Source organism: Thecamonas trahens (genome assembly GCF_000142905.1).
Source record: "Thecamonas trahens ATCC 50062 unplaced genomic scaffold supercont1.7, whole genome shotgun sequence".
Classification (NCBI taxonomy): domain Eukaryota; order Apusomonadida; family Apusomonadidae; genus Thecamonas; species Thecamonas trahens.
The window spans coordinates 110,236-129,290 of NW_013657673.1; the positions used below are offsets into that span (position 1 = coordinate 110,236).

General features: G+C 64.6%; 10 protein-coding genes across 10 annotated transcripts in view; 4 read left to right on the forward strand and 6 right to left on the reverse strand.

Moving 5' to 3' along the window:
- AMSG_01776 (uncharacterized protein) overlaps positions 1–353 on the reverse strand; it is a gene marked incomplete at its 5' end in the record, with an annotated part of 4,030 nt that extends 3,677 nt beyond the window's left edge. Inside the window, one exon of the mRNA XM_013905836.1 lies at positions 272–353. Within this exon, the coding sequence (XP_013761290.1) occupies positions 272–353 (82 nt within the window). The remainder of the gene's footprint in view (positions 1–271) is intronic.
- A 95-nt stretch (positions 354–448) lies between these two features.
- AMSG_01777 (matrix attachment region binding protein) lies at positions 449–2,238 on the reverse strand (the record flags this gene model as incomplete). Its single annotated transcript, XM_013905837.1, has 2 exons — positions 449–1,999; positions 2,227–2,238. 2 exons carry the CDS (start codon positions 2,236–2,238, stop codon positions 449–451), a joined length of 1,563 nt encoding a protein of 520 aa, XP_013761291.1.
- A 2,364-nt stretch (positions 2,239–4,602) lies between these two features.
- Positions 4,603–6,407, reverse strand: AMSG_01779 (beta-hexosaminidase subunit A1). Its single transcript, XM_013905838.1, has 2 exons — positions 6,291–6,407; positions 4,603–6,183 (listed from the first exon to the last, which is right to left on the reverse strand). The coding sequence occupies exons 1-2, from the start codon at positions 6,393–6,395 to the stop codon at positions 4,621–4,623; spliced, it is 1,668 nt and encodes a 555-aa protein (XP_013761292.1). The 5' UTR covers positions 6,396–6,407; the 3' UTR covers positions 4,603–4,620.
- A 438-nt stretch (positions 6,408–6,845) lies between these two features.
- AMSG_01780 (uncharacterized protein) lies at positions 6,846–8,066 on the reverse strand (the record flags this gene model as incomplete). The annotated part of the gene is made up of 1 exon (XM_013905839.1): positions 6,846–8,066. One exon carries the CDS (start codon positions 8,064–8,066, stop codon positions 6,846–6,848), a length of 1,221 nt encoding a protein of 406 aa, XP_013761293.1.
- Positions 8,067–8,719: 653 nt separating this feature from the next.
- AMSG_01781 (uncharacterized protein) lies at positions 8,720–10,691 on the reverse strand (the record flags this gene model as incomplete). Its single annotated transcript, XM_013905840.1, has 1 exon — positions 8,720–10,691. Exon 1 carries the CDS (start codon positions 10,658–10,660, stop codon positions 8,720–8,722), a length of 1,941 nt encoding a protein of 646 aa, XP_013761294.1. The 5' UTR covers positions 10,661–10,691.
- A 236-nt stretch (positions 10,692–10,927) lies between these two features.
- AMSG_01782 (uncharacterized protein) lies at positions 10,928–13,559 on the forward strand (the record flags this gene model as incomplete). Its single annotated transcript, XM_013905841.1, has 1 exon — positions 10,928–13,559. The coding sequence occupies one exon, from the start codon at positions 10,928–10,930 to the stop codon at positions 13,079–13,081; it is 2,154 nt and encodes a 717-aa protein (XP_013761295.1). The 3' UTR covers positions 13,082–13,559.
- AMSG_01783 (dual specificity protein phosphatase) lies at positions 12,595–14,029 on the reverse strand. Its single transcript, XM_013905842.1, has one exon. It carries the CDS (start codon positions 14,016–14,018, stop codon positions 13,089–13,091), a length of 930 nt encoding a protein of 309 aa, XP_013761296.1. The 5' UTR covers positions 14,019–14,029; the 3' UTR covers positions 12,595–13,088.
- Positions 14,030–14,228: 199 nt separating this feature from the next.
- Positions 14,229–16,463, forward strand: AMSG_01784 (uncharacterized protein; the record flags this gene model as incomplete). Its single annotated transcript, XM_013905843.1, has 1 exon — positions 14,229–16,463. Exon 1 carries the CDS (start codon positions 14,310–14,312, stop codon positions 16,461–16,463), a length of 2,154 nt encoding a protein of 717 aa, XP_013761297.1. The 5' UTR covers positions 14,229–14,309.
- A 135-nt stretch (positions 16,464–16,598) lies between these two features.
- On the forward strand, positions 16,599–17,952 carry AMSG_01785 (uncharacterized protein; the record flags this gene model as incomplete). Its single annotated transcript, XM_013905844.1, has 1 exon — positions 16,599–17,952. The coding sequence occupies one exon, from the start codon at positions 16,599–16,601 to the stop codon at positions 17,871–17,873; it is 1,275 nt and encodes a 424-aa protein (XP_013761298.1). The 3' UTR covers positions 17,874–17,952.
- Positions 17,953–18,096: 144 nt separating this feature from the next.
- AMSG_01786 (uncharacterized protein) lies at positions 18,097–19,047 on the forward strand (the record flags this gene model as incomplete). The annotated part of the gene is made up of 2 exons (XM_013905845.1): positions 18,097–18,579; positions 18,805–19,047. The coding sequence occupies 2 exons, from the start codon at positions 18,097–18,099 to the stop codon at positions 19,045–19,047; spliced, it is 726 nt and encodes a 241-aa protein (XP_013761299.1).
- Positions 19,048–19,055: the final 8 nt, after the last annotated feature.

Here is a 19,055-nt window from a genome sequence, read left to right on the forward strand (position 1 = left end):
TGGTTCTGCATTCTGATCGGGTCCAGGGCAGGAGGCGGCCAGTGAGCTGGTATTGCACATCCAGTTTGCGCCTCCCGTGGCAACTACGCTGGGTTCCCAACCGCCTGCCCGCAGCCTCCTGAGGTGGTGTTTTTCCCTATCCTTCTTCTTGCTCCCACCAGTATGTTGTGGGCTTCCGTACCTCCCGGTCGTAGAACAAGCTCAATGTAGAAGCCTGGGGCGGGGGGGGGGGGGGGAAAGGGGGGGTAAGGGCCTGGGCATGCGTGCGTACCCTCTTTGGTAGGCTGGTAGTTCTCGTCATACTCTTCCTCAAGAATGATGGACTCGCCTGCGGATGCGCTTGCGTTGGCCATGGGAGGGAGGGCGAGGGGTGTGGACAAGTGGCGGGCGGCCAAGGAGGCGCGGGCAAGAGCTGTTGAGCAACGAGTTGTCAAGAGAAACGAGCCATTTACTTCTTGGACTTCTTCTTGTCCTTGGACTTGGACTTCTTCTTGTCCTTGTCCTTGCCCTTGTCCTTCGACTTGTCCTTCGACTTGTCCTTCGACTTGTCCTTGGACTTGGACTTGTCCTTGTCCTTGCCCTTGTCCTTCTTCTTGCGCGGCGGCTCGTCGTCGTCGTCGTCCGAGTCCTCGAGCTTGCGCTTCTTCTTGGACTTGTCCTTGCCGGACTCGACGTCCATGTCGGCGAGGGTCGAGTCGGTGGCGGCGTTGTACGAGACAGTGTTGTTCGAGCGGGAGACGGCGGCGTTGTTGGAGCGGGAGACGCCGGTGGCGGCGGCGATCTCGGCCATGGAGCGGCCCTCCATCTGCATGAGGCGAGCCTCGAGGGTGACGCGATAGTCGGGGCCGACAGACGGGGTGTCCTCGTCGCCGAGGGCGTCGCAGCGGATGGCGAGGGCCGACTTGGCGGCCAACATACGGGAGATCTTACCCTTGTTCTTGGACGAGGCCTGTCCGACGAGCGAGGCGTGGTAGATGAGGCCGTACTTGGGCGTGGCGTGCTTGGTCTTGAGAGCACGGAAGAGGGCCTTCTCGGCGCCGAGGATCTGGATGGTCGACGCCGGCTGCTTGGAGAGGTTGATGAGCGAGCCGGTGTGCGCGATGAGGCGGGCGCCGACAAGCTCGCCGACGAGGGCGGTGAGGTTGGGCGCGATGGCGTTCATGCGGTTCTTGAGGTACTCAAAGAGCTCGGAGCGGTACTGGGTGATCGAGACGACCTGCTCGCAGAGGAACTTGATGTTGGCCAGATCGTGGTCCGAAATCTCAGTACCCATCGAGACCTGGGCCGCGTTGCGGAGCGGCTCGATGAGCGACTCGTCGAGGACCGAGGTGAGGTCGGTGTCCTTGGCGTTGGCGCGGTTGCCCATGGTGAGGACGACCGAGCAGTACTCCATGTGCTCGGCAATGAGCTTGGACATCTCCGGGAAGTGCCAGCCGTACCACTCGCGCGCACGCATCGCGTACGTGTTGAGCTCCTTGTCGAGCTCGTCGAGCAGGGCAATGGCCTGGATGATCATGGTATCGACCTTGTCGGGCGAGAACTTGAGCTTGTAGCGGCCGAGCGAATGGGCAACACCCAGGCGCATGCTCCGCACATCCTTGGCAGACACGTCCTCGAGGAGGCCATCGAGCTGCGAGCGGATGCAGCGCGAGAGCTCAAAGATCGACGAGTCGGCAACGCACGGAATGGAGAGCGACTCCTTGATGATTCCGCCGAGCTTGGCATCGACCACCGCAAGCGTGTCGTCGAGCCCGGCCTTGACCACGTTCTTCTTGAGGAACTTCTTCAGCGGCTTGGACAGCTCGCCGTCGACAATACCGGTGGCCGCCGACAGCGCGAGCGCAATGTCCTGGAACGGCTGGAAGGCATGGAGCGAGACGACCGACTTGGCAGTGTCCACGTCCTTGAACGACTTGTACAGGTCGTCCACCTTGGACAGCTTGCCCTCATCCAGCACCTTGAACAGCGCAAAGCCTGCAGCAGTCTCGAACAGAACAAGCTGACCACGTGCCCCGTCTCCTGTGAGTTGTGCTTGCCTACCCTGAGCGGGCGCTTCCTGTCATACACACTCTTCGCGCAAATCTCCCACACCACCCGCCCACCCGCACCCCGACAAGACACTCACAGCCACGAACTGCTGCTCCAAACTGTCCCCAACTCTACAGAAACCATGCCCACAGTACGCACCCCACCCCACCACCATGCTTGCCTCGACATCCCCTCTACGCTCTGCACCATAGCCCGGCTCCCCCCCCTCCCCCGTCCTGGCCCGCCATCTCCCATCCACCGAATCACCCGCTGTGCCTTTTGGCCAATGTCGGCCAAATCAATTAAATTTCACGTACCATTGGTTTTGTTCGTCGACGAGTGTGGCCGGCCAATGATTATTTGACCGAAGAAACCTGCCGGTCGAGCCGCCCCCCCCCCGGCCCGGCCAGCCAGCCAGCCACCAGCCACCCCCGGCTGCCCGTCGGTCGGCAGCTTGCCTGCTAGCGGTGCAGGTTGTCACACTCCACCCCAGAAACGGTACGAGTTGCCCCCCCCCCCCCCCCCTCCCCCATCTATCTCTTTCTCTCTCTCTCTCCCCTCCCCCCTTCCACCCCCCAGCATCTTCCCCATTCCTTGTTGTCCATCCCCCCCTCCCCCGCACGCGGGTCTTGTGCTTCTGTTCGCGACCTTTTTCTTCGCCCCGCCTTGGCCTCGCCTCTCGCTCTCTCTCCTCCCCTTCGCATGCACACACACATGCATATCACCAACATCATACTCACAGTGGACATGATGGGTGCTGCAGTTGATCATGGCCTTCAATTTTAGCCGTGGCGGAGGTCGTGGTAGGCGCGCGGCTCGAGGAGGCTTTGGAAACAGGGGAGGCCGTGGTGGGTTTGGATCGGCTGCTGGCGGCAGTTCAGGCGGCGTGTTTGGTTCTGGAGGAGGAGGCTTTGGATCGACTGCCGGTGGCGGGTTTGGCTCGGGTGGCGGTAGTGGAGGAGGAGGTAGTGGCGGGTTTGGGTCATCTGCTGGCAGCGGGTTTGGATCAGCTGCCGGCGGCGGAACTGGCTCGAATGCTGGAGGAGGAGGAGGAGGAGGTAGTGGCGGCTTTGGATCGGCTGCCGGCGGTGGGTTTGGCTCGGGTGGCGGGGGTGGAGGTGGCGGTGGAGGTGGAGGCTTTGGATCGTCTGCCAGCGGCGGGTTTGGTTCGGGAGGAGGAGGTGGTGGTGGATTTGGGTCATCTGCTGGCGGCGGGTTTGGATCATCTGCTGGCGGCGGGTTTGGATCAGCTACTGACAGCGGAAACGGTGGCAGGCTTGGCAGTACCGCTGACAAGGATAGAGGCAAGGGCAAGTCTGATGCAAGACCTTCCGATGAACCCTTCTCGGAAGGCGGCAGCTCTCTCCCGGTCTCAAACGATCGCCTCGTCAACATCCTCGGCAATCTGCTGAGCTTGGTGGCGTCGGCCCAAAAGGCCAAGCAACTGACGCCGAAGGAAAAGTCAGTGCTCAAGAACCTCATTCTGGTCAAGGATGAGGTCATCATCGGCGCGTACGAGTGCTACGCCGTCACGCGCGACAAGAGCGACTTTCTCGACACCCTTCGCCGTATTGCAGAGGTTATGGAGTCGTCGGCGCAGCTGGACCTAACCAAGGAGATCGACTCGCGACTCTCTAACAGCTCCACAAATGTTGAGGGCACCGCAGAAGCAAAGGACAACGCTGCATCGTCGTCTGATGCCCCGGCGTCTGTCTTCTCTACGCCCAAGCCGTCGGCAAAGCAAGTCTTCTCCACACCAAGCTCGACATCGCCTCCGGCCTCGGGCGGCGGGAGCCTCTTCAACAGCATCCCTGCGCCCCCGCTTCCTCCCGACTTTGCTCGTTCCGTCACCTCGTCGGCTGCGGGCAACAACAGCTCGGGGAGTGGACTCTCGTTGGGCGGCGGCAACAACTCGTCGCCTGCGCCTGCGGGCAACAACAGTTCAGGCGGCGGATTCTCGTTTGGTGGCGGCAACAACTCGTCGGCCGCGCCTGCGGGCAACAACAGCTCAGGCGGCGGATTCTCGTTTGGCGGCGGCAACAACTCGTCGGCCGCGCCTGCGGGCAACAACAGCTCAGGCGGCGGATTCTCGTTTGGCGGCGGCAACAACTCGTCGGCCGCGCCTGCGGGCAACAACAGCTCAGGCGGCGGATTCTCGTTTGGCGGCGGCAACAACTCGTCGCCCACGCCTGCGGGCAACAACAGCTCAGGCGGCGGATTCTCGTTTGGCGGCGGCAGCAACTCGTCGCCTGCGGGCAACACCAGCTCGGGCGGCGGATTCTCGTTTGGCGGCGGCAACAACTCGTCGGCCGCGCCTGCGGGCAACACCAGCTCGGGCGGCGGATTCTCGTTTGGCGGCGGCAACAACTCGTCGCCTGCGGGCAACACCAGCTCGGGGAGTGGTCTCTTTGGCAACAGGTCGCGCTAAGCAGCAACGACAACTCGTCGCCAGCTCGGGTGGCGGCGCGGCTCGAACGCCGACAGGTGGAGTGATGGCTGCATCACAGAACACGAGGCGTTTATTCGCTCGTTGCACGGCCGGCCAAGGTGGCGGCGTGCCGCGGCACAAGCAAGTGAACATCGGGTGCGGGTTTACGCCGAAAGGGGGTGGCGGTTGACGTCCGAGGGCAGAAGGCAGAACGACGGTGCAACGGGGCCGCACATGATGCCGCGGCGCTGCATGCGGCACGACTGGGCATTAAGCCGCGGGGTGGCAGCGACCGGGTCGTTGACCAGCGGCGACGACCAGAGCCGCTCGGCCACAGCCGAGTTGCGCGGCCAGACCCGCGAGTCAAAGTTGGTGTCCATGACCTGCTCGGCCCACATCGCGCCCTCGCCGCCAAGCAGCAGCTTGGCCTCGGCCGACGTGAGGTTGGCGGTCATATCGACACCGTAGAACGACTTCCACGTATCGACCCACTCATACGACGTCGTCGGCACGTTCTCGCCCTGTCCGAGTCCCGGAATCTGCTTGTCGAGATAGAATGGCGCAGCGAGGAGGCCGCGGTAGCCAGCGCCGAGCACGTCTTTGAGCACCGACGCCGACTTCCACACCTCGACGATGGTGTTCATCGGAATGTGCAGAGCGTTGTCAAACACCTCCTCCCACACAACCACAGACTTGTTGACTGCCGGCGTGCGCGCGATGGCGTGCATCGCGTTCTCAAACAGCTGGTAGACTTGGATGGTGTTGAGGTTATGCTCCCGCATCCACGCTGCAATCGTCGGGTCGTCGGTCCAGCAGCCCTGCACCACTTCGTCGCCGCCGATGTGCAGAAAGTCGTCGGTGAAGACCTTGGCTGCCGCCTGGTACACGGCCGCGAGGACGTCAAACGTCACGTTCGACGCCGGGTTGAGCGGAATGTTGTTGATGTTGTGTTCGTACGCCGGGCAATGCGCCACAACGTCGAACAGGTCCGGCGCCGCTCCCCATGCCGCCGCGTGGCCGGGCCCGTCAAACTCGGGCACCACACGAATGCCGAGACTCTTGCCGTGCGCCACCACAGCCGCGATCTCGGCCTGGGTAAAGATGGCCGTCGGGTGCCATGCGCCGTACTTGGAGAGCTCCGGGTACTCGGCGACAACAAAGCCAAACGACTGCGCGTCCACAATGTGCCAGTGCAGGACGTTGAGCTTGTTGGCTGCCATCGCGTCGAGAACGTGGAGCAGAAAGTCGGCAGGCATGTAGTGCCGCGCCGTGTCCACCAGCAGGCCGCGCCAAGGGTAAGCCGGCGAGTCGCCGATGGTAATCGGCGTCGCCGCGATGGCATAGCTATCGTTGGTGTATCCGTACTCCACCAGCTGCGCAAAGGTTTCCAGCCCACGCATGGCTCCGTACACGCTCTCAGCTTGCAGACTCGCCGTGGCCGACCCATCGATCTCGAGCTTGTACGTCTCGTCTGTCTCCAGCCCGAGGCTCTCATCCGACGACGCCACGCACACCTCCAGCACGCTGAGGGTACTAAAGTCAGAACCCGGCGCCTCAGCGCCAACAGCAGCAGCACCACCAGCACCAAAGTCGAACACAATGTCCATGTATCGCTCCATGGCTCCCGACAGCAGAGCCGACGACACGCACCCGGGCGCCGCCACCATCTTGAACGACTCCTTGGCCAGCGTCACTCCAGAATCCGTCCCTGACCTCACGTTTTGCGGCTGTGCATGTGTGTGTGCGTGAGATTGTGAGTGAGTGTGAGTGAGTGAGTACGGGTATGGGTATGGGTATGGGTGTGGGTGTGGGGGAAGAGGGACAGGTCACGCACCTGTGGCCAGAGGGTGGTCACCGAGGCCATGGACGGTGGCGCAAGGAGGGCTACAGTAGCTGCTAGCACGACAACAACAAGTCCAGTGGTGGACATGGGCGTCATGGATGGAAAGAGTCGAGTGTGTTGGGTGAGTGGGTAGGGCGGGTAGGGTGGGTAGGGAGGGGATGGCGGTGGTGCCGAGGGAGGTCACCGTGTTGGTGTTGACGGTTCAAAAAAATGGCGTTGGCGTGCGTGCACTGCAGAGGTGCGCTGATGCGATGCGGAGGTGCGCTAGAGGTGCGCTGATGCAGAGGTGCGCTGATGCGGAGGTGCGCTGATGCAGAGGTGCGGAGGTGCAGAGGTGCGCTGATGCAGAGGTGCGGAGGTGCAGAGGTGCGGAGGTGCAGAGGTGCGGAGGTGCAGAGGTGCGGAGGTGCAGAGGTGCGCTGATGCAGAGGTGCGCTGATGCAGAGGTGCGGAGGTGCAGAGGTGCGCTGATGCAGAGGTGCGCTGATACGGAGGCGCGTGCTGCGCAAGGTGGTTGTATTTCACTTGGGAGGGGAAAACAGGAGGCTACAGTTTCCAGAGGGCGCGCGGCGCGGGGTGGTCGGGGAGGCCAGAATCAGTCAGAGGCTCCGGGCTGGAGACATGCCGGGGTGTGTCCATCGAGACATAGAGCGAGTCCGAGGTGATGTCTGCGGCCGATGGCGGCGAAGGGAGGTCGGCCTCGGCTGAGCCTGACATTGCTCGTTTTGTGGCAGAGTACAGTGCCATGAGCTTGCGCTCGAGGGTGGCGATGTAGGCGTCCTTGCGCGCGGCGGCGGCGCGGGCCTTATCGGCAGCAGCATCGTGGGCCTGGAAGCGCGCGGCAGCAGCGCGGAGCTGGCGCTCAAGCGCAGCAACCCGCTTGCGGAGCACGGTCGGAGCATCAGCGTCGAGGCGGGCACGTAGCCGCTGAATGGTCTTGTCGCGCTTGGCCACCAGCTTCTGGAGCCGCTCAGTGCGGTGCTCCAGCTCGGCGAGCTGCGACTTGGGCGGCGGAGGCTGCGGAGGCGCCGAGAGTGCGCGGCCGCTGCCAGTCTCGTCGTACAATTCGATCCACGCGTCCCACTGCAGTGCAGAGTGGGTCTTGGTCCGCTGCTCCCGGCGCGAGGCATCAACGGCCTCGCGCAGCGCCTGGGACAGCACAGCATGCCCGCGCGCCCGCGCTTGCCGCTCCAGCCGCAGCGCGGCGTGTGCCACCTCCAGCTGGCGGCGCAGGACCACGACTCGGTTGGCTAGCAGCGCCTCGTCGGCTGCAGGTGGTGCACTCTCCACCGACGCCTGTACGGCATCTCCGACGGCTGCGGCGAGCTCAGCAGCGTCTGGTCGCGGCGCCAGCGACGCCTGAACGGCATCCTCCAGCGCACCCTCGAGATCGGCGATGCGGGCATCACGCTCGGCCAGCGCGTTGCGTGCTTCGGCAAGAGCCAGATCGCGCTTGTGTCCGGCGGCCAGCTTGGCGCGGACCGCTGCAGCGTCTGCTCGGGCGGTATCCGCTGCTGCTGTGAGAGTTGCGATCTTGCGGTCACGCGCCGCAAGCGCCACTCGCAGACGTGCAATCTCGGCCGACGGCAATCGCGGGCTGACCTCCTGCTCATCTGCGGTCTCCGTCGCGGGATCAGCCGAGCCAAGCTCTGGTCGTTGGGCAGCGCGCTCGAGCACCGCCGCCACAACTGGATGCGTCGGTTCCGGCTCGGGCTCCGGTGGCGGCGGCGACGGTCTCAGATCGTTCTCGCGGTCGACTTCGCCCATCGAGCTGGAGCCATCACTCGAGATGGAGAACACGTCTGGCGATGCGAGCGAGTCAGAGCTGGTGTCGTAGAGCCAAGCGCTCACGCCGCTGTGGGGCGGAGGCGAGGGACGGAACTGTCGCGGCGCGCGGCGGCTGATGGAGCGATCATGGTCAGATTGGCGGGCATGGTCTTTCCTTGTCTTTCTCTTCTTCCGTCGCCCGCCTGGCATGCGTGTCGTGTCGCCTGGCATGGCCTCTGTCACCGGCTTGCGCAGCCTGTCGGCGTTGCGACTCCGCAGGCGAGCGGCAATGCGCGACTGCAGCTGGGCTTGCTGGTGGTGCAGGTGGGCCAGAAGAGGGGAGTCACGACCTCCAGGCAGCTCTACCTCTCCACGCCCCCTACCACCACTCTCTCCTGCTGACTCCTGTATGGCTGTGCTGGCAGCGAGAGACCCTCGCCTGTCCCGTCGGTGGCTTTGTCGTCGCGTCGAGTGTCGAGTCTCCGTCTGTCCGCCGAATCGGTAGAAATGGCGCGAAGGCCGGCGCCCAAACCACGGCTCTGATGCCGAGACGATACGACCGAGAAGATGTGTATGATAGATGATGGGAGGCTACTACGGTTATCGCTGCTCTACGATGGCGGCACTACGATGACGGGGTTGCACTGCGGTTACTACGATGAGAGGCTGGAAGAGATGGCTACCTCGAGTGCGTCGATGAATGACAGGATGCGGGCGGCGTCGGCGTCGGAGACATCCCACTTGTCCCGTCCGCTCGCCTCAAACCACTCGCGAGGACTGGTTGTGGTCTCGCCACTTTGCTCTTGGGCAATGGCCGCCCAGTCAGCAACCATCTCGGCGAGATCAAGGTCGCTCATGCCTGCGAAACCTGCCGCGCCGTGGAACTCGACATGGTGGCGGTTGCAGGCCTTGTGATGGGTGATGGCGGCGGCAACAGCAGCGGCAACACCAGCAGGATACTCGAGCGGCTCATCGCGTGCCGCTGCTGCGTACCACGCCGTGAGCCAGACGTACGGAGTCCGCTCCGGCTCGTCCCACTTGGAGGCATCGTGCACATCAGCGCGGAGTCTGAGGTCTTCCGCCAGATCTGGGAGAGTTTGGGAGATGAGATCGAGGTTGCGAGCCACAGCAGCAATGTGGGCAACCGTCCGCTCCTCAAACGCCGCCTCCATCACCGGCGTAGGCGGAGCGCACTCTGGCACCTGGCACGGAACGCAAAGCGCGGCCACTTCTTCGTGGCCAGCCGCAGCCGCAGCTTGCCGTGGAGTGAGGCCATCACAGTCGAGCGCATCAAAGTCAACACCCGGAACCCCAGCCAGCAGCCGCGCCGCGTCGGCCTGGCCGTACCGGGCTGCCTTGTGCAATGGCGTGTCGCCGTGGATGGTGACCGCATTGAGCGGGACGACGCCGGCAAGGTCGCCAGTGGTCAACATCTCGAGCACATCCATGACACCCGAAGCCGCAGCCATGTGCAGGATGGTCCAGCCCTCGGCATCGGTAGCCGCCGGCTCGGCCCCTTCCTGCTCGAGGAGCCACCGCAGCGTCGCTGTCTGCGTCCCGCGGACCGCAAAGTGGATCGGGAGCATGCCGTCCTCGTTGCCGATATGGAGCGCGCCAGGCGTGACCGCTATCAGCGCGTCAATCGCTGCCCCGGCCTCGGCTGCCATGTGCACCGCGTTGGTCTCGCGTGGGCCGGGAATGAGCACATCGACCCCGTCCACCTCAGCCAGGACACGGACGCTGGCCGCGTTCCCAAGGCCAGCCGCGAGAAACATCGCTGTCCGCTGGCTGTTGTCGACGACGTTGATCGTTGCCGGCGTCGCGAGCAGTGACACAACCTCAACGAGGTTGTTCGCGGCAGCAAGGTGCAGAGCGGTGATTCCTTTTGCATTGCTTGCTGCGGCATCGGCACCGGCGGCCAACAGCGCCGGCACCAGCCCGACATGTCCGCGCTCGACCGCCTCAAGGAGCGGCGTCTTGCCGCTCGCCCCGGGCAAGTTGACTGCTTCGGCCGCTGCGTCCAACAGGACTGATACAGTACGGGGCTCGCCGCGGATGCATGCGTACATCAGCGGAGTGCAGCCCGATGAGTCACACACGGTGGCGGTGGCGGCGACGATGCCTTCGCTTGCGAGGACGCCGAGGGCCTCGACCGCGCCCTGGGCAGCGGCAGCATGTACCGCCGTCCACCCGGCGTCATCAGCGGCCTCAGGCTCGGCGCGGTCGGTAGCTAGCAGGGCGACTACTGCACCATCCCTGTTGCGTGCCGCCGCGGCCATCAGCGGTGTCATGCCCTCACGACCGCGGACAGCGGGATCGACGCGGGCGTCGGCGAGCAGCGGCCCGTACAGCGCCGGATCGCCGACATCCACCGCCAGCATGAGCGCAGTAAATCCCTTGGGTGTCACCACATTTGGATCGAGCTCTTCCAGCGCCAACAAGGCGGCGACAGCACCGGCGTTGCCCGTGACCACTGCCAGGGTCAGCGGTGTCAGGCCGCCGTCCCCAGCCTCGTTGAGCCCTTCGACGCCACCCGCCACCATCGCCGCAAGAGCTTCGCCGTCGTTAGCCCGAATGGCCTCAAGCAGTGCCATACCCCCTCACTAGTCACTCGTCGACCTGTATGTGAGCCAAGTGTGGGCGAGGACTCTCCCCGCTGTCCGCACTGCCAGCCATCTCTATGTCTGCCTCGCGTGACAGCGATAGCCCCCCAAAGGGCAAAGAACGATGGAAGGAGAGCATTCCTTCCATTCCTTCTCACCACCCTTCCCCATTCCCTCCCACCTCCCCAGCACACCACTCCTCCCCTCCCCCCCCCCCCCCCTCCCCTCCCCCTCCTCCTCCTCCCCATCCACCTGATCATGGCCGATGATACACACCGCCCACTCTCGTCGTCGTCGTCGTCGTCGTCGTCATCGTCGTCAGTGCTTTCGCCCTCGTCGTCGAGGCCCATGACGCCGCAGTCGAGGCCGATCTCGCCGCCGTCGAGGCCGATCTCGCCCAATGGCGATGCGCAGGACGGAATCAGGGTGCTGTGCCGGATTCGTCCGATGAACGATGACGAGCTGGCTATGGGTGCAGACGAGGCCATCGAGGTGAGCGGGAACACCGTGGCGCTGACGGTCACATCGTACACGGCCGACGAGACCGGGACGCTGCGGCGAAGCAGGGATCTTCGGCGCGATGGGCGAACGTATCCGTTCAAGTTCCACCACGTCTTCCGGCCGACCGCCACCCAGCACGATGTGTATGCGCTTGCTGGCGAGCCGCTCATTGACGACGTGCTGGAGGGCATCAATGGCGCCATCATCGCGTACGGACAGACCGGCTCAGGCAAGACCCACACCATGTTTGGGCCCGATGGCGACGATCCGCGGGCGGCCTACGAGTCGCTTGATGAGTACCACAAGGGCATTGTGCCGCGGTTGATGGCGGATCTCTTCCGCAGAGTCGACCTCGCCAGCGACAGCTATTCCTTTGACGTCACAGCATCATACATCGAGATCTACATGGAGGCGCTCTGCGACCTCCTCCATCCGGACACCGACGGCAAGCCGTGGGAGGGCGCGGCGAGCCGGCCGAAGCTCGAGATCCGGCAGACATCCGAGAACGCGATCTGGATCAAGGGCGTAACCCAGGTCGAGGTTCGCTCTGCCGCCGATGTCTTTGCCCTTCTCCGAGACGGCAATCGGAACCGGCATGTTGCGGCAACCAAGATGAATCGCACTTCGTCGCGCTCGCACGCCGTCTTTGTTCTCACCGTCCACAAATCTGAGGCTGTCTCGGGCGAGCACACCATGGCTCAGCTTTATCTTGTCGATCTGGCCGGCTCGGAAAAGGTCTCCAAGGCCAAGACCGACGGCATGCGGCTGCAGGAGGCCAAGCGGATCAACTTTTCACTCCACACCCTGGGCCGCGTCATCGATGCCCTCACCACCCACGCCCGCTCCAAGCGCTCGTCTCGATCCACCCGATCCTCGCGCCACATCCCGTATCGCGACTCGCAGCTCACGCGGCTTCTCTCAAATTGCTTTGGCGGCAACGCGCGAACAAGCCTCATCGTCAACGTCTCGCCGTCGGATTGGAACTCGGTTGAGTCACTCTCCACCCTCATGTTTGGTGCCCGGTCGTCGCTCATCAGCAACGCGCCAACCGCAAACAGATATCACACCGTCGAGGAGTTGTCTGCCCAGCTCAAGGCCGCCAAGACACTCATCGCAACGCTCACTGCCGAGAACGCGGCCCTCCACCATGCACTCGCCTCCACTTCGCTCGCCCCGCGACCCCTCACTGAAGCCATCGAGCCCGCCCGGCACCACGCCTGCCCGCCCGTCAACTCGCCAGTCGCCAGCCCATCGTCGTCAGTTCCCAGTCATCACGTAGCGGTAGTCGTCGCCGGCTCGCGGCAGCTCTACTTTTCGCCAGAGCAGCGCCGGCGACAGGAGTTCTTTACCTTTCTCTGCCCGCTCACCAACCAGGTCATGACCGATCCGGTTGTCGCCGCCGATGGCATCTCGTACGACCGGCTCGCGCTCGGACGCTGGCTCGAGAGCCATACCACGTCGCCGGCCACCGGAAACGAGCTGCTGCACACCCACATGCTGCCCAACTCCACGCTCGCCCGACTTATCAAACTCCGGTACCCGGGCACACTCGCCCCGGCCATCGACGCCATCAACTGGCTACCGGCCGAGCTCATCGATGCCATCATGCGCTTTCTCGACCCGGCCTCACTCTGCGCCGCCGCCCGAGTCTCCCGCCGATGGTACCACATTTCATCGGCGCATCCAGTCTGGCGCGCACTCCTCGCGGCTGACCACGGCATCACCCGCGACGCCGAATACGTCTACCGCACCCGAGCCGGAGCCGCGGTCGCGCCGCGGTCACCGCCGCCGGCCGCCGGCATGCTCGCCAAGTGGCTGTACCACGACGCGCACGTCGACGCGCTCATCGCCGCCGGCCGGCGCGACCCGAGCACCCGCGCCCGCAACTGCGGTATCATGCTCCGCCGCTGAACTTCGCTCATTCACCGAGCAGCTCCACCAGCTGGCGCGCAAAGCCCGGATTCGGACGCGCAATCGGACGCGCTGCGCGCACCCGCGCAAGCGCTTTCGCGTATCCGCTCTCCATCTTGGACCGAACCAGAAACGCAATGAGGACCGACGACGAGCGCGAGATGCCCTGCGCGCAGTGGACGAGTGCTGGCTGGTCAGGCGAGGCTCGGGCCAGAAACTCGCATGCGGCGTCAAGTGCACCACCGGCATCCAGATCCTGGCCAACCTCGTCATCCAGCGGGAGGTGAAGGACTGTGATGCCCACAGCCGCAAGCGCAGCTACTGGCTTGCACTCCCGCGCAACGTTCAGAACAAACTTGATTCCGCACGCCTCGAGAATTTCCACTCGCGACGCGACGTACTGCGACGAGAGGAAGAGACCAGGCGCAACGTGTGACGGGAAGGCCGGCATGACGGCCGCCACCGGCGACAACGCCGCCATAAACGGATACGTCTCCAGCAGCTCAGCGGCAGCAGCGACGACTAACTTGGTCACGCTCTCGCGCAGCGCCCACTCGCGCCCGATGTACTCAGCAGCAGCGCCGGCCCATCGCACCGCCTCGTCGTCCTCGTCTGCTCCTGCCAGGGCTTCCGCCACTGCCAGAGCCTCGGCCGCCACCCCATCTAGCCGCGCCTCAAGCCCGGTCCGATCCCCGCCGCAGAGGACGACAACAAGGCCAGGCAGATCGGGCGTCGACGGTGGATACCACTCGGGATCATTCGCCCGGAGCTTGGCCGGCGGGAGCCACTCGGTGAAGACCACCCTCTCGGGCTCCTGCATCCACGCCTCGAACGAGTCCACTACCCGGGCGTCGACCACTAGCGCTCCGTTGTTGAGTGCGTTGTAGACCTCGCGCGGAGAGGTAACGGCAGGCACAGTCTCGTTTCCACTCGCCATCTCGACCGCCCAGTTGACCAAGCGGCGTGTGTCGCTCGTCGTGCCCGTCGGCCATGAGGTCAGCCAGCCAGCTGCACGTCGGCAAGTCAGAGTCGCACTAACAGTGGCGCCATCGTCCACATTGGCTGACGAGTCGCAGCAGGTCAAAACCGCGACCTCTTTTTGCGTACCACCATTGAATCGGGTCTTCCGCTGCCTGCCATCCCATGACTGGTGGACAGCACGACAACCAAGCCACCTCCCTCCAGGGCACGTACATCAGGCGAAACGTCTTTGTAGAAGTGATTTTGTATGGCCATGGATATGTCGTCTGAGTCGACCATCGACTCGTATACCTATTCATTTGAAGAGTACTCGGCAGAGGTCGCGCTTGATGCCGTCAACAGTGGCACCGCGGCTTCTGGCAGAGGTGCCAGTCACGGCAGCCATCCGCATCGGCGGAAGGCCTCCCACGCGCACATCGGCTCGCAGAGCACTGTCTCACATGGCCTCAAGGTGGATGTGGCTGGAACCAAGGGCTCGCATCCCGAGCGGGCATTGGACTCGCCAGCCGAGTCGCCGTGGTGGCGGAGAGCCGGGGCCAAGTCGACCGGGGCCTTTGTGCCTGAGCCTGCGGCCAAGCCGGACATCCCGTCGCTGCCGATGGTCGAGGCCGGAGCCGGTGCGGGTGAGAACAACCTGACATGGCGCAATGTCCAATACTCGGTCGTCTCCAACGAGAACGGTGAGCAGCTGCCGATCTTGCACGGGCTGTCCGGGACGGTGGCGGCTGGACAGACGCTGGCCATCCTCGGCCCGTCGGGCTCGGGCAAGACCTCGCTGCTCAACATCCTTGGCGGGCGCGTGACCGAGAACGTGATCGGAGACGTGGCGCTCTCGGGCACACCGGTGACCAAGGTCTCCCGGCGCAAGGTTGGGTACGTCCTGCAGGAGGACTACCTGTTCTCGGAGCTGAGCGTGAGCGAGACACTCGAGTTTGCGGCCGCGCTTTCGCTCCCGGGCTCCCTCACCGACGCGGAGCGGAGCGCGCGGGTGGAGGCGCTGGTGGCAGACTTGCGGCTCTCGGCCTGCATCAACACCCGCATCGGCTCCCAGTTCAAGAAGGGCGTGTCTGGCGGCGAGAAGAAGCGGACCAACATTGCGGTCGAACTGCTGAACAACCCGGCCGTGCTTCTTCTCGACGAGCCGACGTCGGGCCTCGACGCGGCGACAGCGCTTCTACTCATCAAGCTGCTGCAGCGGCTGGCGGTCTCGCGCTCGCAGGCCGTCATCACCACCATCCACCAGCCGTCGTCGCAGATCTGGGCGCTCTTCGACTATGTACTTGTGCTTGACAAGGGGCACACGGCATACTTTGGCCCGGCGGCCGACATGATCGACACCTTTTCCACCATCGGCATCACCTTTCCGCACCACTATAACCCGGCCGATTTTGTGCTCGAGGTTGTCTCGCACGCCACCGACGAGGCGAGGACCAAGGTTCGTGCGCTCGGCCAGTCGTGCATTCCGCACGCCAGCATTGACATGCGGCTCGCTGCCATCGACACTGGTAGGTCGGGCTCGTCGTCGCCGCGCAACCGCTCGAGCAGCGACCAGTACGAGGCATCGTGGCTGCGGCAGATGTGGCTCCTCGCCAAGCGGGCGTTCAAGCAGAACCGCGGCGACGTGCTCTCGCCGGTCAACTTTGGCCAGATCCTGACCCTCGCTGTTGTCTCGGCAGTCATCTGGTGGCAGATCGACGACACCGATGCCACCATTCACGACCGAGTCGGCCTTCTCTTCTTTGCTACCATCTTCTGGGGCTTCTTCCCGCTCTTTCACTCGATGACCACCTTTACCATCGAGCGCGGCATCGTCAAGAAGGAGCGCGACGCCGGCATGTACTCGTGCTCGGCGTACTTTGTGGGCAAGACGCTCGCCGAGACGCCGATCCAGCTCCTGCTGCCGGCCATGTGGATCACCGTCGTCTTCCCGTCGGCTGGCCTCTCGTCCGAGTTCTCGGCCTACCTTGTCTCGCTCCTTCTTCTTCTTCTCCACGTCGTCGCCGGGCAGTCTGTCGGCCTCATTGTTGGCACTATCTTTGTCAACGTGACCAAGGCCATGACCGTCGCCGGCACTGCGCTCCTCACTCTCATGCTCATCTCCGGCTTTTACGTCAAGACCGACAACCTTCCGTGGGATTGGCTCCGTGGCCTCCAGTACCTCTCCATCCTCAAGTATCACTGGGAGGCACAGGTTGTCAACGCCATTGCCGGCCAGACTTTTGCTTGCGTCGACGCCGCCAACCCGTCGGCCGACTTTGCCGTCTGCCCGGTCACCGAGTCGGCCATCCGCAACTTTTACGACTTTGACGTCGAGCCGTGGGCCAACGCCATGGTTCTTCTTGGCTTTGCCATCCTTGCCCGCCTAGGCGCGTACGGCATTCTCCGCCTCCGCGGCGTTTAAACCGAGGACAGACCGTGGCTGGGACTGTGCTTCCCTCTCTCGCCTCGACCGCCAATCGAACATTCCGGCTTGCGCGACAAAACCGCGCACCCTTTTTCGCCTGCGCGGCTTGGTTCGAGCTGGTCAGTCACAGTCATGAGCGACACCAGTACACCCGACGGGCTACCAGGTAGCCAACTGTGCAAGGCCAGTCGAGCCAATCTGACCGATGAAGAGCGGGCGAGGCGCAAGGAGGCGGCGATGCGGGCAGCGGGCACGTGGCGGGAGGAGACGAGCCGAAGCGATGCCGAGATGCGGGTGCTCTTTCCGCGCTATCCTGCAGCCGATGGCAGTGACGACGACGACGTCTCGGCGTGGCGGATCTCGTACGCGCCGTCCGACACAGCCGGCATTGCCGCGGCTCTGGAGGTGTACGGCATGGTGGTGGTCGACGTGCTCACGTCTGACGAGGCCGACGCCACCGCTGCCGATCTGCTGGCGGATGCGTCGGCGCAGGCGAACCCAGCCAAGGCGACGGCGGCGCTCGATTTCAACGATCCGACGACATGGGAGTCGCGCAACTGGCCCAAACCCAAGTCCAAGTTCCTCTTTGGCTCGCCGGCGTTTACGCAGCTTGCCTTTGCGATGCGAACGCATCCCGCCATCTACGAGGTCTTCCGCGGCCTGTACGGCGGCGAGGAAAAGCTCTGGGCTTCCATTGACAACTGGGGCGTGATGCGAGGGACACGGAACTTGCGGATGAGGAATGAGGAGACCGGCGAGGTGGAGGACGGCGTCGAGCGGCCGCAATGGCGGACCTCGCTCGGCCCGCACTGGGACTGCAACCCGCATCGGATCGTGGAGATCGACCGGGCCGAGGGCCACGCCCAGCGGTACCAGGGCCTGGTAGCGCTGGTCGACTGTCCGATCACAACAGGGACCTTTGCCTGCGTCCCAGGTTCGTCGGCCTACCTCGACACCTGGGTCAGTGAGCACTTTCGCGACGGCAAGGCCGGGCTGGCCAACCGATCGGTTCGACCCAAGGCAAGCGATCCGATGGCAGCATACATGCAGCCGATCCCGCTGCGCAAGGGCCAGATGGTCATCTGGCACTTTGAGCTCCTGCATGCTAACGTGCCAAACACCTCCAGCAACATGCGACTTATCCAGTTCATTCGCATGATGCCCGCCTGGGACGCCGAGCAGCGGGCCATGTCCCGCTCCAAGGACCGCCACTCGCCACCTAAGATCTGGAAGCGGTATCCCGAGATCGCCGACCACGTCCGCACTACTTATAGTCTCTCTTCGCTCCAGCTCCGGCTCACCGGTTTCTTGCCATGGTCCGATGACGACGACGACGACGATCCGCCTGTCGAGCCATCGACTGCAGCCGCGGCTGACTGCTGTGCCTTGAACGCCGAGACCGCCTGATGCTGATGTGGACGGAGGCATGACGACCACCGCAGGTGCAAACCATATCCAGTAACCCGTAAACTCCCTTCCATCCGCGTCCTAAAGCTTGCAGAGGGCCACCCGACTGCGATGGCGCGCGCCTGCCCGCCCCTCGCGCCCGTCCGACTGCCATGCCAGCCCGCCCGTCCGCTTGCCATCCTCATCGTCCCGGCCACTCCTCTCCCGACGCGGGACGGCGGGCATGGCATACCCAGCCTTCCGGACAACCTTCCACACCCCGTCGCCGTCCGAGGCACGGGCAGAGGCCGCCAAGGCCACGGTGGGCACCGGCCGCTACCGGCCGCCGCGGGCCGACGTGTGCCGGCCGGAGCTTCCGGGGCCCAACTCGCCGCTGGCACGTGGGCATCCGGTGCTGTCGTATGCGCAGGCCATGTACGAGGATGAGGCCCGGGCGGCGTTGGCCAAGGTTGTTTCGCCCAAGCCGTGGATCGCTGCATCACACTCGCCGGACGCTGCAGAGCTGGCGGCCAAGGCGGCCAAAGCTGCCGGCCCGCTCCGCGGCCGATACCGCCCGCCGCGGGCCGACGTCTGTCGCCCTGATCTACCCGGGCCCAACTCGCCACTAGCTCGCGGACATCCGGTGCTGTCGTATGCGCAGGAGATGTATGAGGACGAGGCCCGGGCGTCGCTGGACAAGCTGCTGGCGGTCCACGGGCCGAACTCTGTCCGGCAGCAGAGGCAGCGGCGACGGCCGAGCCCAAGCTCGCGGGGGCGATCGGGCTTGGCCCGTCCACGATCTCGCTCCCGCTCGGCCCGCCCTCGCGCCCGCTCTGGCTCGGCCCGCCCGTCTGCCTCGACCCGACGCCCCGCGGCTGATCACCGGGCATCGGCTCGCCGGGCGGCATCGACTGGCCCGCACACTCGCCGCCAGCCTCCGCCAACCCCTCAGCCGACCTCGGGCTACACGCCGACGTTTGCGCCGACGGTGGCGCCACCAGAGCTTGCAGCATCGGTGAGGGCGTCGGCGCAGCAGGCGTCGTTCTTTGCGCAGCAGCCGCGGCTGGCGGCACTCCCGGCATCGCCGCCATCGCACCAGGCTGCACCGTCGCCATCTTCACCGCCAGCACCCGGCTCGGCACAAGAGCTTCAGCTTTGGCGCAGCTTTCGCGACCGCGGCAGCGCGGCGTCCTGATGGCGACG